At 39.2% G+C, this 17,873-nt stretch overlaps 1 protein-coding gene across 2 annotated transcripts in view; it reads left to right on the forward strand.

The window, feature by feature from the left end:
- Window positions 1-17,506, forward strand: part of sv2ba (synaptic vesicle glycoprotein 2Ba) — a 45,413-nt gene extending 27,907 nt beyond the window's left edge. For both annotated transcript variants that reach the window (XM_044098616.1, XM_044098623.1), the window contains exons 3-13: window positions 2,419-2,599; window positions 5,273-5,424; window positions 6,496-6,629; window positions 10,697-10,786; window positions 11,186-11,299; window positions 11,455-11,543; window positions 11,866-12,030; window positions 12,125-12,258; window positions 12,338-12,538; window positions 12,720-12,879; window positions 16,214-17,506. In XM_044098616.1, the coding sequence (XP_043954551.1) occupies window positions 2,419-2,599; window positions 5,273-5,424; window positions 6,496-6,629; window positions 10,697-10,786; window positions 11,186-11,299; window positions 11,455-11,543; window positions 11,866-12,030; window positions 12,125-12,258; window positions 12,338-12,538; window positions 12,720-12,879; window positions 16,214-16,397 (1,604 nt within the window). In that variant the 3' untranslated portion in view covers window positions 16,398-17,506. The remainder of the gene's footprint in view (window positions 1-2,418; window positions 2,600-5,272; window positions 5,425-6,495; window positions 6,630-10,696; window positions 10,787-11,185; window positions 11,300-11,454; window positions 11,544-11,865; window positions 12,031-12,124; window positions 12,259-12,337; window positions 12,539-12,719; window positions 12,880-16,213) is intronic.
- The last annotated feature ends 367 nt before the right edge of the window (window positions 17,507-17,873 follow it).

Raw genomic sequence — 17,873 nt, forward strand, 5'->3', positions numbered from 1 at the left:
TCCAGTGCTTAACTGGTTTGAATCGTACATAAAGAACAGGGATTTCTTTGTTTCAGTTGGAAACTTCTCATCAAAGAGGTCAAAGGTCACATGTGGGGTACCCCAAGGTTCAATCCTAGGACCCTCTCATTCAATATTTATATGCTCCCACTGGCTCAGGTTATAACAAGAAATAATATTAGCTAACATAACTATGCAGATGACACACAGCTCAACATTACGATGTCACCAGGTGACCTTTGACCCCATCCAATAGCTGAACAGATGCTTAGAACAGGTAAATGTGTGGATGTGCCAAAACTTTCTCCAGCTGAACAGAAACAAAATTGAAGTTATTATTTTTGGACTTGAAGAGGGTCTGATTGGCTGTGCTAAAGTTTGTCGATATTCTATTGATGAAAAAAAAACAAAAAAAAAACAATTTAGCGATTGCGGTGTTTCCATTAAATAAGAATAGCAACTAAATTCACACGTGAACACATTTGTTCACGTGATATGTCAGTTAGAAACGCCACGCCGTCATCCTTCCACCAGTAGTATCATCCGGTTGTTGAACACGCGACTCTTATGATGTAAAAAATGTGTTTCTGTTGCAGTTTTGGAAAATACAATAATTTCAATGCAGCCAAGAAAGTCATGTTATTTTTTCAAATTAAGCTAATGTATTCTCGTTATTCCAATTTGTGCATTTATAACGTCAATGGAAACACAGCTATTGCTGTATTTTAGCACTAAACAGATAAAAATCGCTTTGATTTGATTGATAAAATAACATTTAAGCACAAAACTGCTATCTTTATGCATCTCTCAGGGAGTCTGTAGGGCTGCATACATAAAAAGCTATAGCGGCCCAGATTTGGCCCCCGAACCTTCAGTTTGACACATGAAATCTAAAGCATCAAATTGCCGAAGTTAACAGGCGACACGATGCCTCTGACTCTTGTTGCCTTGACGTCCCGTGCGGCCTCTTGCTGAATGGGATGCACAGGGAGCCGAATGAAGCATCTGCACGCTTTAGTAATCCGTGGGGAAGGTGCACGACGCACACTATGGCTCCACGTGCCGCTAAGCCGCTTACGCCCTCAGTAATTAGGACTGTGTAGTAAAAACACAGGACTGGCAGGCAGGAAGTACAGGTCTAAAGCCTCAATAGGAGTAGTTGACCGAAGATGATTGAGAATTGACAACAATATAGAATAAAAGCAAAATAAAAAGATGCTTAACTTTTAGTTTGCATGATGGGCTTCTGACAGGAGAAATGCAGGTTCTTTGGACGCCAGTGCAAGGTTAAAGAACGCCGCGACTCAGAAAGTCTTTACATTTCAATTAGGTGTTGTACAATGACAGTTGGACCAACACTAGTCACATAGGTACAAAGGGTGCAGGTTCTCTGAACAACATGGACCTTTCTGTCCGTCCGATCGCCAATTTGAGTGTGTGTGCTTTGGATGTCTTAATGAATGTTACAGAAACATCCGGAGCTGAATGGACTCAGAATAAAAGGCATGCATCACTCTGAAATAAAGCATGAAAGCTGCTGATTACTCTGCACTTTCTGTTCATATGAGGGTGAAGGGAGCCCCCTAGTGGTGCAACTGCTGTTTTAGAGACTTCAGTGCAGTGGTGTCCAAACGTTTTGGCATGGCAGTACTGCCAGTTATTTTGTCTTTTTTCTTTCCACTAGGGCCACATAAATAAAAAGCTATTCATGTGGCCAGTGACAAAAATGTAATGTTTGTCCCTGGCTTCTTAAGTGTTCTTAACTGTTGTTTTTATCATTTTTTAGTTTTGTATTTTTAAGACCTAAAGCACTTTAAACTGCTTTGTTGCTGAAATGTGCCATACAAATGAACTTGATTGATTTATTGAATATTTTAATCAAACAAGGAAAGCAATCAGATTTCTGTAGACAAGAGAAATCAACGTAGATTTAAAACTTAAAACGGGTCTTGCAAGTTTTCCCAGATTAAAAAACAAACAAACAAAAACATGTCCTTTTATTTATCTTCTTCTAGATTTGTCTTTTCAGCAGCAAGAACAGGGTACAGCTCTCTCTGGCTTTGTTTTGCCAAGTGTATTAAACGATCACGCCTGCATCTGCATATTATTAAAAATCTCTGGATGTTTGTTATCGCTTTTAACTATTAAAATAAATTAAATTCAAAGCAAAGTCCTAAATGAATCTGTGAGTTGCACCTTACGTTTTCCATAGGAAGATGTTTAATTGTCTGTAGCTTTATTTGAAAGATGAGGCATCACTTGTTACAGTAACGTTGCTTTTAAAGGTGTATCAACATCAAACTGCCTGAGCTGACAACCCAGACTTGAACCATTATGGGATTGCAATCCAGGTCTGCCCAAAATGGTTCTTTGGACAAGGCTGCTTTAGTAATGTGGGTCTCTGTGTGCATCCTGCAGGCCTGCTTGTGTATGTGTCCATGATGGTGGGTGCCTTGGTGTGGGGCGGTCTGTGTGACAAGATGGGGAGGAGGAAGTGTCTCATCTACGTTCTGACCATCGACCTGGTCTTCTCCTTCCTGTCCTGCTTCGCTCAGGGATACGGCTTCTTCCTCTTCCTGAGGTTCTGCTCCGGCTTTGGGTGAGACGCCTTACTTTTGTTTTGTTTGTTTTTTCCAAATACACATTTCTCTTCGCAGCACAGCATGACTGGGTTTTTATAATAACTGACCTTTACTGTGAATAATCTGCTCAAAGGAAACACCTTTGAAAATAAGATGCGCGACATTTTAAGAAGCTATGTAACATCAAAAACATCCATTAGAAGCTATTTTTGTTGTTTTTTTTTACAAAGTATGAAAGGAAAGGCACAACTCTTTTACAGGAGTGGATCTCTGAGATTCAGAGTCCTCTCCCATCCCCTCTTTTCTTCAGGTTTTCTATTAAATTTAGAGATAAAACGATTAATCAGATTAATCGTGATGAAAATAACTAGGACCTAATTTCGTAATCGATTGTTAAGATGGAGTGCACAGACTCAAAAAATGCCATTTGCTGAAAGAACAACAGTCAGAGCAATTATTAAGCCATAACTGTACAAACAATATTTGCATTTTCCATTTAAGAAAACGTGGAATGTTTTGGATGTATGGGAGATTTGGACTTAGGCGTATGACTGAGATGGCAAGTGAAGGAGGCTGATTTTTTTGACCGATCAAATCGTTCTCTGATAAATTTGATTCCGTTTCCATCAGATGTACACTAAAAATTTTCAAAAATTCAAACAGTTAATGATGCCCTTGCCTAACAAGGTTCCCAGTGTTTGGTAAATGGCCCACAACTGGCCACTGCACAGTCCAATCCTCCCACAGAGCGTGGCAAAAAACACATGATGACGTTTGTGATGGTGGGACAGACATTGCTCTTTTTCCAACATCACAATCATCAAACAACCCATCGACCTGTAGAAACTGATGTTTCTTTTGGAGACTAGATGTCCACTAGCGTGCCAATCTTTTCCAGACTAAGTCATCTCTTCAAATTAAATGTTGGATTTTTTTCTGCATAAGCAGATTCATTTAATCTGAGACTTTTTGCACATCTTGAAGAGGCAGATTTATCTATTTCCAGAAACCGAGTGTCATTTTTACAGCACAATCAAGTAACTATTACCTTCAGTAATTATATTGCTACATGTATCAAACATGACTTAAAAGAAATTTAACTTTGTAATTTAACACCTTGAAATTGGGCCTCTGCCTCTTTAAGAAGCCGCTGCCCTCTCTGAAGCTCTGCCTTCAGCAATTCATCACAACATGGGTTCTCTGCTAACCTTTTAACGTTTTTCACCAGCATGCTCTGAGAAGTACCTCGCATAAAGAACTCAGCAGATCCACGTTTCCACCAGATGTTTGCTAATTGCTGTTGGCTAGTCTGAAGGAGCTGAATGGGTGAATTGTAGGGTAGGAGTAAATTTGATAACTACAGCTCCAAAAATTAGCTTTGCACCTTGAAGACGGAGCTAGGTCCAACCGGGCATTCTGAAAAAAAAGTTGATTTTACACAACACTGCTCCTTTAACCAGTGAGGAGATTAAAAACATTTCTTCGATATGCCTTCATCATCAATTTTGACTTTATTCCTTATTTAGCCTTTCCCCAGACAAATGATCACAGCACCACAATGTTGTGAAGACACTCTCAGCTTTTCTTGTAGCAGAGCATGTCGTTACAAGAAGCCTCTAATGCTGTTGCATGCTGGCGCACACCATGTCCCCCTACTGTTGATGTCACCTCAAAGAGATTCTAGCTGCAAGCTACACCCAAGGAGATCTCTTGTTTATTTACCCCAACAGAGAAGTTCTTTGCTGTGCACATTAAGATAAGGGGTGACAGTTCTTCATTGGCTTTTGATTTCAGTTTCAGTGCTCATTTCCTGCTGCTGCCTGTAAAGCCTTTATTGTGCAATAAAAACTCTGCATTTCTCAAATCTGCTTGCTATGCTAGCTGCGGAAGAAGAGTTTCAAATAAATGCGCCGGTTCTCTACAAATGTTTGACCTACTCATGCGACTCTTTCTCGGCTGCGAGTGCATAATCTGAAAATTTTTTTTACGAAGTTTAAACTGCTGAGAACTAAAGAAAAAAGGGTTAGAGAAATTATGCAAACATCACATTAAAGGTAATAGGACTGAAATAGAGTGATATGCTTTTAGATTCAAACTGTAACAGTTCTAATCCGTATTAGTTATAGTTGTTATAGTTCTAATCTGGACTGATTAGAGAAATACACTGTTGTACTCTTTCATACATTAAAACCTGAGTTCTTCTGCACTGGTATTACATGAGTGATTGGACTTTTTTTTTTTACCCAATTTGGATAAAACAAAAAAAACTGAACTTGACAACATTGTTTGATAATAAGAATCAATTTAGAATGTATGTAATTGACTTGAAATCAGGTCTGTATGACTTTTGATTTCACTTTTTGTGCAAAGTAGCTTGAGAAGCATGTACTGTGAATTGGTGCTATATAAATGACAGAATTAGTGACAATGTTGGATTTGGGGGAGGGGGGGGGGTTACAGCTGGAATTGAATAATAATTCATAAGTAAATGAGCATTTACTTATTTTATTCCTCTTACTACTTCTTTAAATTGTAAAACAAAAAAGGCAGTTTGTGAACCAACATTAATGTAGAGAATTGCCTACATGTCTCTTTAAACAAAACCTAAATCTGTGAGTAAATACAAGCCATAATTGACAACGTGTAACTTGGTACCATGGTTTGAAGAGGAAAATATCTTTCCTGCACAGAATTGGGGGATCCATCCCGATCGTGTACACCTACTTCACCGAGTTCCTGCAGATGGATAAGCGTGGAGAACATTTGAGTTGGCTCTGCATGTTCTGGATGCTGGGAGGCCTGTACGCCTCCTTCACCGCCTGGGGAATCATCCCTCACTATGGTAACATTGTCAAGGCTCCCATAAATAAACACGTTCGCACTTTGTTGACACACAAATTAAGATGTGGAGTAGCTGAAAAAGGCACAAGAACGTTGAACCAAAATAGACTTCACAGCGAATGTGCCTTCCAGTCTCCATGACTGAAATACAGGAGCTTAATGTTGACTCTAAAAATACGACCCGTATGGAGGAGTTTTTTGAGCAGTGATTTGATAAATAGTGGTTGTTTCAGGAAGGAAGGAACAAAAGAAATACACTGCTTCTGAAAAAATGAGGCAAGAAATAAAGCCTCAAACATTTTTTTATTATCTATTTTCTTTTTCTGTACCTATCCATACTGTGTAGAATCCCTGATTTTGTTGTACACCTCTGTACAGCTCCAAAATGAAATAGTTTAGCACAGCTGAACCAAATAATGTCGAAACTATAAGAAAACCAGCAGGATGTGTGTGTATATATATATATATATATATATATATATATATATATATATATATATATATATATATAGTTTGGCCTACATTTAGCTTATAACCAATGATATGGTCAAAGAATGTGTCAAACCTAGCTATAGCTAGCTAGCGCAAACAATTTTGCAGCTAACGAAAAAAAAAGGTTCACTAGTGTTAAATTAAAGTCATTAACATACTGTGCAGACAGTAAGAATATTATAAGACAGTTCCTCTACGTTCAGTGAAGTCTGCTCAGGTCAAAATGGCTGACTGTTAGGAATTATGTGGCTCCTTCACTAGTTTTCTAGCTAACAGAGATAAAACCATTATGTAGTGTGGACTCAAATCATTTATATACTTTGCAGACAGTAATTATCATAACCCAGTTCCATTAGGTTAGTATTTATTTCATCCAGTGGGAGAAGTTCAGTTAAGTTTGCTCAGGTCAAAATGGCCGACTATTAAGAATGATGAGGCTCCTTCAAGGCTGTTCTCTAACTCCACAAGCTAACACTGCCCTCCTACCTGAACAACAATCCTAGCAGATTTTGTCTGATCGGGGTTTGATATCTTTTTGAAATTTTAACTTGCTGTAACTTTGTTTATTTGTTTTTTTCAGGCTGGGGCTTCGCCATTGGAACCCAGTTTCAGATACACAGCTGGAGACTGTTTATGTTTGTGTGCCTCTTCCCGGCGCTGGCTGCACTCATCGGAGTCGTGTTCATGCCCGAGAGTCCACGTTTCCTGCTGGAGGTCAGATCCCAGGGCCAGATGACAGAAAGAATATGATCTCAGAAATGAACAGTCGTTGCTAAAAGCTTTTACACTTTTAGCAACTGCAGTGACTGTAAAGAATGAAACCCTAAGAATGGGAGACTGTAAAGAATGAAATGAATGAAATTATTTGCAGTCACTGCAGCTTTTGGTTTTATGGTGGCAATTAGGGTCTAGTTTTTCTAAAAGAGCAGTCAGATAAAAAAATCAAAAAAAGGTAATGAATATTGATGCAAAATAATTCATCACACAGTCTTCTTTGCATTATTATTAAAACTTGTTTTGCAAGGAACGTCCCATTGGAATTACAAATCGCTTTTCCAAGAGAATCCTGGCCAAAACTGGGAGTTTACAGATCATTTACAGCAAAGCAGAAAAAGTTTACACCGTTATAAATAAATTAGTTAAAAGATTCCTCGGTTAAAACATTTACCGACAGCTGATTCCTTCTCAAAATCAGTAAGGACATCCGTTGAAACATTAACAACAGCCCCTTTAGGTTCATGTAGCCTACTTCTGAAACTGATTCCAAGAAGATGGAGCAGAAAACTGAAAAAATTTCTTTCCAACTTCAAGTTGGGCTTTAGGCACTGAGAGAAAAAATGAAGAGAATATCATACAGTGGCCTTTTTATTTATGTAGGTCAACACATACGAAGGAAGAAGTCCCAGTATGGCCTTATAAATAAAAATATACCATTGATTGAGTCTACCAGTGCCCAAGGCCATCCATGTATAAAACCTTTGAAACCTGTTATAAATTTTAGCCCCGACACCGAAAACAACTTTTCACGTAATTACAATCTTCGGGGAAAGTGTTAACGAGGACAAGGTAGAGTGAAATTATTCTTCAACCATGGTTACTAAGAGGAAGTGAGTGCTATCATAATCACCTTGTGTCAAGGAATCCTCACGGATATTCCTGCAAGCAAAATTGCACCTGAATTAAGCATTATCTATAACTTAAAGGAGAATCTAAATATCTAGGGCGCCCAAGAAAGCAGAGCAAGTTCGAGGACTGTCTCCTAAGCAATTCTCTAGAGGCAACTCTGTCAAAAACATCAAGGATAGATTTGTGTTCTGCAAGAAGTACCAGGCCTGGACTACAGAGGAGTGGGATAACACCAATTTCTTTGATTAAAACCTTTTTAAACTGCTTGGGAATATCAAAACAAGGAGATTCCTTAGACAAAAAGGTGAATACTTATCAAGAACTAAGGTCTCCTGAGACCATTTATCTATAGGGTTGGCTGTTTTCCATGGGGGTGGGCTCATAATTTTGCCAACAAACACTGCCGTGAATAAAGAATGGGCTCAAAACTTCCTCCAGGAGCAACACTGCACAATAATGCTTGAGCAATTTGGTGATGAATAGTGCCTTTTTTTCCCCACTGTGATGGAGCACCATGTCACATGGCAAAATGGATAATTAATCGGCTCAGAGATCAGATCATTTATACTCTTTTGAATGATCAACACACAATTCTTTGTTAGCATTACACCAAACAAGCCATTCTTCTAATTGCTGGTTTTGTCCCTCTCCAGCTGGAGTTGGGTTTGGAACAATAACCCTGAATAATAGCAGTAAAGAGGCAGATGTAGAAAGCTGCTGCATCATGTTAAAGAAAGAAATCGTACTAAGTTAGCTTAATTTGGAAAAAGCTTGGCTCTCTATTTCTTCCTATTTCCCGGGTTCTTCCAGCAAGCAGCGTGTGCCAATCAGGAGCAACATGCGTGATGACGTCACAGAGTTACAGCGTTTAATCTCACAACAAGCAACGTATGAGTTAACAAGAAAACTGCAGAGTTACAGAGACATACATTCATTACCTGAGACAAAAGAATTAAACAAAGACAGAGACAGAGAAAGAAAAAGCAAAGACATGTCTTTGGAGAAGGCTGAATGCCAAAACGGCAAGAAATAACAGCGATCTAAATTATTATTATCGTGTTCAATCTTTTTATAGTGGAGGCGTTTCTCTCCTTGTTAATGTATTCATTACATGCACCCTGGTTCGACCAACCAGGAGCTCCCCTGGACACTCAGAGGAACTTAGACCTTCCCTTAATTTCACGCCAGAGATCAAAGGCCATTTGGTCTCTAGAAGAACAATGGAGCAAGCAGCTGCATCCTAGTCTTCTGGCTCTAACAGATACCTGTGAAATTCGGAGTGCCTCCCGGCCAAATCAAGTAATTTAGTTTAAGGAAAGATTATCTTCACAAACCTAATTCTGGTCTACTGCATTCAGCATTTTCCAAAGATTTAAGTCCTTGCTTTATCACATAAAATCCTGAACAGTTTTCTAATACTAAACAACACATTTTCATTGAAACAATTTCCATTTGGTTCAGATATTATCATAGACAGTACAATTTTCAAATACATTCAGCATTCACCCTTCTAAACTTAGATAATGCACTTTGGTTAAAAACTTGCTATTAATACTTAGAAAACTGTTAGTGATCTCAACATTCTATGTTACATTTTAGTTTAAACCCTGCCAGATGTGGTTCTAAAAAACCTTTGATGTTCTGTGAACCCAATCGGCTTCTGCCCTGCAATAGATGCTAATTTCGTGGCTTCCTGAGCCCTGATAACAATACTAAAAGATCTCCTTTGATCTGCATCTAGTTCCTGACCTTTGACATTTACCCTGCTGGGTAATTTAACTGTAAATTCTTCACACAATATCTGTTTAAAACAAATAAATTCATACAACATAGAATGTTCAAGATACCTTTTACACATGACATAAAATTAGCTGTTTAAAGCATTAAAAATAATCATTTTTCTTAACAATCACTTGGCTGCAGGGTTTGTTCTGTCATAAGATATAAAACAACCAACATCTGCTTTAATCAATAGTTTCACATCTATTTCAAGCCGTGGGCCCAAAGCACCCAATATTGAATAAACCCAGCAAATACATCTGGTGTTACTGTGAGCTTGTAACAAATCCAAAATTGCAATATTTGACTTAATTAATTGTTGTACAATATTTAATTATGTTATAGTATACCCAAAACCTAATAATATTATAATATGCACAAACCAATATACGTACCATTTTAATTTTACATATCTATATCCTGACAAATTTAGGATGTGACCAGGTCTAACTACTGCAACGCAAGCATACTTGTAGCTTCCGCTAACTTAGCATGTTAGCATATTACCGTATCTGTATCAACACGGCAATATCCCATAATATCTTTCTCCAAAGTGTCCGCCATAGTTACAACACATTACAAAGTTTTATCTATTCGACAATATTGTTTTACGGCCAAGAGGGTAAAAAGTCTGAAACCAACCTGAATTATAGAAGCAGAGGAAGAGGCAGATGTCGGAAGCTGCTGCATCGCTTGGCTGCGGTGTTTATTCTGGCATTTCGTCCCTTACCCTTTTAATGAGGCGCCCTCTCCTGACACTCTAAGATATTACAACAATATGTATAAAACGGTCAGACTTATTTTCCACACACATTGTTTTGGTATAAATTGGGTGTCTGAATTGAAATGTATTTTGCAAATTATTCTGAACAGGTTTTTTTTTTTTTACCTATTTTAACGTTTTATAGCCTGCGACTGTTTATATGAGCCTTACATTCACCAACTATTTGCATATTTCCACTGGCTTTTTGATGATTTATTTTTGTTGACAGCAAATATTTAAGATTGGGAGGCCTCCTTGCTTTTACCTTAATTTCTAATTTTACTTCACAGATTCAGGTCGGTACTTTTATCTGGGTCACTCCAAAACATTAACATCACTTCCAGTCCCCTACCCCCAAAAGAGAACATTATGCTAAAACTAAAAGATTGCTTTAAACCTATGTCTGTTTGCCTGGGTTTTTAATAGCTTTGGGGTTAGCGGTGTATGTAAAGCATCCACATCTTGCACAGACGAGTCATCAGCATGCAGCCACATTATGCTTTGTAGACTGTGTTTAGAATTTAAACCACACATTTACTACACAATTTGTGGTTTCTATCAGCGACCTTAAAACCTAAAGAGGCATTTTACAGTCTATGTTTGTGGATTCCAGAATGCCAGGCACGATGAGGCATGGATGATCTTGCGACAGGTTCATGACACCAACTGGAAGGCCAAGGGGGAGCCGGAGCGAGTCTTCACCGTAAGCCTTCGTTCACACCAACACACATGGCTGGCCAAACACATTTCACCACTAATTTAAAAGGATAACGAAAGAAGAAGACGGTTACATCAAACGCCTCATTCTTTGGTGGAAAGGTGTAGACTGACAGCCTCCCCCCCCCCCCGTCGTAAGAAAGAACAGTATCAGTCTCGATCCTTACAAGTGCCACCCACTGGACTCTGTGTGGGTCCAGTGGGTGGCACTGACCCCACATACACTTTTAAAAGTTTGTTGTTTTTTTGTCGTGTGTTGTTTCAGGAGTTGACGGTCTGATGGAACAACCCTAATCCTTCCAGACTTATTCTCCCAGTCGGAGGTCTAAGAACGAAAGCAATCATTGAGAGAAATCAAAATGCATTCTGTGTCTCTTTATTGCAGGTGACGCATATTAAAACTCCGCAAACCCAGGAAGATGAATTCATAGAGATCCAGAGTGACACTGGAACCGCCTTTCAGCGCTGGACAGTTCGAAAAATGACCATGCTGCAGCAGGTTTCAAAACCTCTCTGTTTTACAATTCAATAGATGTGAAAAGGTCAAAACAGAAACTTTTGCTTTGCTTTCGGTTGCTTTTATCTTGACACAACGTTGCTTGTATGAAAACCATGACTGAATGACTGGTTTAATGTTCTGTGTCTTTCCTGAAGGTGACGGCCAATGTGATGTCTTTATCTGCTCCAGAGCTCAGGCTGCAGGGCCTTTTCCTGGTCATTGTGTGGTTCTGCATGGCTTTCAGGTAGAATAACAACTTAGGAGACGACATGGACCAGTTTGAGATTCGCATCACACGGTCACCTTCATGGTGTCAACACAAAAATAGAAAATAAAAATGAAGAATCAGTGATTTTTCTTCTTTACTCTTCAAAGTCTGACAAGAGGAATACTTTCAAAAATTTAACCTTAATTTTTTATTTAAATATTTACATTGTTGGTTTAAACTGAAAAATCACTGGTAAGCCAGATACCAATAACAGGTTCATACCTTTCTGAGATTTTCAGTTCAGGTACATGAATGACATAGGTACTTAGGTGTGACATTTCTTTTCTGTGTGTGACAGCTACCACGGACTGGGAGTGTGGTTCCCTGACATGATAAAGTACATGCAGTACGAGGAGTATGAGTCAAAGGTAAAAGTGTTTCATCGGGAACGCGTGGAGCGATTCCACTTTAATTTTTCCCTCGTCAACCAAGTCCACCGTGAGGGAGAGTACATCCATGACAAGTACGTTTATTGCTGTTATACATAAACCCAGAAATCCAGAAAGTTAAGGTTCAGCTTTTTGCGATTTCTGTCTTTCTGGTTTTATTTTTTTAAGATTTGCAAACATCGAGATTAAATCCGTCAAGTTTGAGGATTCGCTCTTTGAGAACTGCTACTTTGAGGACGTCAAGTCGACCAACACATTCTTCGAGAACTGCACGATCAAAAACACAGTCTTCTACAACACAGGTAGCATTATCTTTAATCAAAGTAATACTTTCCTTGTTTTTTTTTGTCTCGTGTCAAACGCCATGTGTTTTCTGTCCAGACCTGTGGCAGGAAAAGTTCAAAAACTGTCAAATGGAAAACACCACCTTCCTCCATCCAAAGAAAGGCTGTCATCTAAACTTCCAGGAGGAGAACGACATAGTAATCTATCTGGTCAGCTTCCTGGGAAGCTTGGCTGTGCTGCCTGGCAACATCATCTCGGCACTTTTCATGGACAAGATAGGAAGGATCCGAATAATAGGTGACATGTTTAGCAAAACATCAGAGCAGATGATCATTAACAGTCCTCTTTAGTGTCTGCATCTGGGTGTTTATTGACGATACAATGGTGTCCAAGGCTGCAAATTGGTTAAAGAAACAGAACAAAAGTCGAATTTTGCAGCAATTAGCCCAATGATTATTTGTCTCCTTTCTTTTCCCAGGCGGTTCTATGCTGGCGTCGTCAGCCTGTACTTTCCTGCTGCTCTTGAGCTTCAGTCAAGGAGCAGTAATCTGTTGGCAGTGTCTCTTTTATGCTGTCAGTGTGGCAGCTTGGAATGGGCTGGAAGTCATTTCTGTGGAGCTCTACCCCTCTTCTAAAAGGTATAGTTCATCCCTGGCTCTTTAACAGATGCAACGGAAAATGACCTTCATATGCCTGTTAAGGGGAATTTTGGTGGAAGCGGAGTGCATCGCACTGTGGAATTAAAGGGGCAGTATTATGTAAAATTGTTATTTTGTTATTGTTATTTTGTTCAAGCTTTACAACACCATTCAGCTGTGTAAAACACCTGGAGGGGACCTAGCCCCGCCTTCAAGATGTAGCTCCTCCTTGTAGCTGCGGTTTCAAAGTTTGCCACATCTACTGAGCTCATAATAAGAGCTACTTCTCAGTGAATCACTGGTAAAGATGCTGCTAAAGAGTTACTAGAGCAGCCATGTTGTGATGACTTCCTGAAGGTTTCAGAAAGAGCTGGAGTTTTTAAAGAAACAGATGCCCAATTGCAGGGCATTAAATCAGGACGTAAAATTTCTCATTATATTTGATGTATATTGAAGTTTTGTAACTGAAGGTATCATAGTTACTAGATTGTAATATAAAAAGGCACTATGTGCCTAGAAAATACATAATACTGCCCCTTTAAATATATTCAGTGACAACTGAAAAGTGCTGATCAAGTGTTAACTTTACCATTTGAAACTGATCAAAACTATTTAGATAAATCAACCATCTAAGTAGTTGATTCATCTGTGATATGAAGTACTTGCAGTGACTTTTCTACGTATTAATAATACCCCTAGAACTTTTTCCAAATTTTGCAAGTTACATCAGCAAAGTTCAAATTATTTGATGGACCGAGAAAAGCTTGAGGACGAATTCGAAGTGGATAGAAAATGATAAATGGTTTTTAACAGTTTAAAAAACAAATCTGAAAAAAAAAGCCACATATTAGTATTGATGCCTCTGGACTCAGAAGCTTATAGGATCATCTTTTGCTACAATTACAGCTGCAAGTCTTTTATGTTTTGCACATTTAGAAACTGACCACTTTCTAAATTTTCAATCTTCTGTCTTCTAATCTTCAAAAAGCCAAGACTTGATAAAATCAACATTCATTTTCAAGTTTTGCCAAAGATTTTCAATGCAATTTAGATCTGGAAATGATTACACCATCGCAACAGTTACCAGGTGAAGGTCAAGTCTTAAACTTTAACTATGGACCTTTTTAAGGGGCCACAGAGTAAAGGGGGCAGAACACAAAAGCACATCACATCCTTCAGATGTCCATTGAAAAAAATAAATAAATAAAAAGCATGTACCTCTTTACTTTCATTTCACAGTAATCTGCTACTTTGTGTTGGCATAGCTTGTAAACTTGCAATAGAAAACATGGAGGTTTGTAGTGGTGAGGTGACAAAAGTTCATGGAGCATGAATACTTTTGCAGGGCGCAGTGTGTGCCAAGCAAAGTCCCATTTCTTTCACAAACCATGTTATGTCCTAATTGAGAGATATAAGGGAGCCATGAGCAGAACTAAAACCTCTGCTGTTTCACCCTCTTAAAACATAAATTAGTCTAATGACTGAAACTTGTCAGTGTGCTCTCCAGCTGCTCCAGCCAAAACTCATTATCCCAGATAATGATGTAGACATTAAAGGCGTCTGTTGCACCCTCAAAGGCTGTTCACTCAGAAAAAGCATGACTGTGTGAGCACAAATAAGTCTAAAAGATAAGTTTTTCCATCTCACCGTCGACGTTTGCTTTTATTATTGTATGCTACTTTGGACTCCCAAAGGCTTACCCCTAGAACTTCACATTTTTGCCATGTTTCCACCTCAAAATTAAATGCATTTTGTATGGATTTTATGCAATTAAACCAACACAATGGAAGAAAAATGACTTAAATGAAAAAGTTTGTGCAGTTTTTGATCACGAACTGCACAAACGCTAAACACGTGGTGGCAGCAGCAGCATCACACTGTGCAGATGTCTTTCTCTAGCAGTGGCCGAGAAACTGGACAGACTAGGACAGGGGTGGTGTCCTGCAACTTTTAGATGTATCTCTACTTCACCTGAGTCAAATAATGAGGTCATTAGCAGGACTCTGGAGGACCTGAATGCACTTGGGAGGTGATCCAACTATTGGATTCAGGTGTGTTGGACCAGGGAGAGATCCAAGAGTTGCAGGACACCGGCCCTCCAGGACCAGGAGTGCCCACCCCTGGACTAGGAGGAAAAATGAGCTGAGCTAAATCTAAGGCAATCCTGATAGAGAACCTGTCGGAGATTGCAACGTATTTGACTATCAGGTAGTTGTCCGTCTTCCAGAAGGACAACAAAATCAAACAGAGCGATTTTATTGGAATGGATCAGACTAAAGCTTAGTGATATTTTAGAACGACCTTGTCAAAGTCCAGACCTTCAGTTTCCAGGTGTGCAAAGCAGGTAGAGAGATATAGTGCAGCATATTACTATAAAAATATTTCAATTGTGGATACAAGCATAAAGATTTGCATGGTTACCTCTCAGGTCGCATGTTTTTCATAAATCCTATTAGCCACTTGAATTTCAGGAGGATGGGCATTTTTGTAAGATGGCCTTCATCCAATTACCGCCATAAAATGTTACCCATTTTCATGAACTGGATTAACTGTATGCCACATCGTTTGTTTTTGACTATGGTTGCCCTACTCATGCAACTTTTGCCTCATATTATTATATGTAGAAAAAACAGATAACAAAAGTGAAACTGAATATTTGGCTGATTGTGAGTCCCACACCAGTCTTCAACTGGATGGAGGTGAAGATGAGAGAAAGTCAACTTAATGGTTAGAGTTAGCTTCTGCTAATTTTTGCATGCGTTTGCCAGTTTAGCTATAGCTTCTGCTAATTTCTTATACGTTAGTGCAAATTTTTTTAAAAATGTGTTTTGCAAACTAGCACTAGCTTCCACTAATTTTACAAGTGTTTAGTGGTTTAGCATTAGCTTCTGCTAATTTATTATGTTTTTAGCAGTTTAGCGATAGTGGAACTAGATTCTCGCTTAGCGCATTATTAGTGAGTGAACCTAACTTTTTGCCCACCACTGGCAATAACAGCTGCGTATTTTAGCGCAAACATACATTTTTCTGTGGCCAACTGTTTTTTTTTTTCCCCCAAAAAAGAAAGCCTCTGGGAACATCTATGCCAAGATACCTCCCTTTATCAGCATGTAAAAGATTTTGCTGAAATATTCAATTATCTGAAACGACTTGCAGCAGGAATTGTGGTGCTGATGTAGGAGGGCTAAATGCTACCAGCATACCTTACGCTTCAAATTTTGATTTGCAAAAAAATGTCAATTCACATCTAAGCTCCGCGACAATATGCGTTTTGTGCAGCGCATCCTTGTAGCCGGCCATCAAGCTTAAACCTGCACTTTTTCTCACTGCACAGAGGGACAGCGTTCGGCATCCTGAACGGGCTCTGTAAGTTCGCAGCCATTGTTGCCAGCTTCATCTTTGCAGCCTTCATCGGCATCACAAAAATCATTCCCATCTTCCTGGCCTTCGCCGCCCTCGTCTGTGGAGGCCTGGTGGCCCTGAAGCTGCCCGAAACGCGGGAGAGAATCCTCTCTTGAAAAGCCAAACTTTCTGCTGCTTCGGATCCCCAGACACAAACGGCAAACTGTGCGATTTGTATTTATGTGGTTACTTGTTGTTGAAATAGTTACAAAACCTGTATGGTGGCCTACATCAACCTGCGGTTGCTCTCCGCTACAGGAAAGCTCCTCAGGCTGCCCAGTGTTTTTCTGTCACATCATGAGAGTCCTGTCTTTGTCTGCCCCGCTCTCCGTTCACACACACATCCGTTCTGTCTGAGGTTGGTGTAAAAGATTAAAACAATGTGTCTGTGTTTGAATGGTTGTGTAGAGATCATGTTACCATGTTGTGCTTTGGTTTCATTCCCTCTTGATGAAAGAGAGAAGACTTTTAGTGATAACTTGAAAATGACAAGACTCGCTGCCAAGTTTCTGCAGCAGTATTACTCTGATTTTGGAAAAAAAAACAACCAATCACCTTGAACATTCACCCAATGTTTGTTCGGAGCAACCTCGTGGTGTCTGTAGTTTGTGTTGCCCAGTTTGTTCTCTTTAGGTAAAATCAAGTTATGAAATGTAGATCTCATTTTCTAAAAACGATTTTAGCTCTCCTCGGGTTTCCCGAAAGATCCGGATGCAACTCGACCAGGTTCTGTGTCTCTGATATGTCCTGTTTGTTCCCCATTGTAGTGTTTTAATCTGTATTGTAACATGTAGCATTAGGGGGTTTATCTGTCACATCTTGCCATGACAAAGTGTAAGGAACTGTCTGTTTTCTTTTTTTTTGTCTTTTTCTAAAGGGAGAGAGAGAACAATGCAAAACTATAAGACTAGATGTTTTCATATGACGCTCTCCTTTCAATGCTCTGATGAAGAACTGATTTGCAGAACTTTGCTACATTTCTGACATGTGTCAACATTTGTTTTTGGAGCATTGTATGTATTCAGCATGACTGATTTATGCGTGTGAGTTTATGTGTGTGTGTGAGAGAGAGAGAGTGTGTGTGTGTGATTCTGGATGATATCGGCATGTCTGCATGTCTCAACAGGCTACCGTTACTGTATTTGCTGTTGTACATATAGACCGGTGTAAATTAGCTGTACCATAGTAGTTTTATCATGACTTGAATAAAGCTGACGGATGTGAACCGGCTTCTTTCTTCTTCAAAGATGCAGACAGCGCAGGTGACAACCTTCAGCAATGAAACATTTCATTTTTGTCTGCTTTATTCAACCTTCAAAAGGAGACGAATATGGCTGAACATTAACTTATGGCCTAAGAAGTTGTTTCTCGTTACCAGAAGCGCTGAACATATTTGCTGGAGGCAGAGAGATCACCACGGAGAAGTATTTCTTTTGCAAAGCATACAGAAACTCCTGAGTGTTTCAGAAAATGCCTTTTGGAGAAGGAAAGGTGATGAGACAGTGCACACAGAGGATGGGAGTGTCAGATTTATGTCTACAGAGGATGGAGATGGGATTAAGATGCTGTAATTTCTATATCTAAAAATGTGA

Source organism: Gambusia affinis, linkage group LG02 (assembly GCF_019740435.1).
Source record: "Gambusia affinis linkage group LG02, SWU_Gaff_1.0, whole genome shotgun sequence".
Lineage (NCBI taxonomy): Eukaryota > Metazoa > Chordata > Actinopteri > Cyprinodontiformes > Poeciliidae > Gambusia > Gambusia affinis.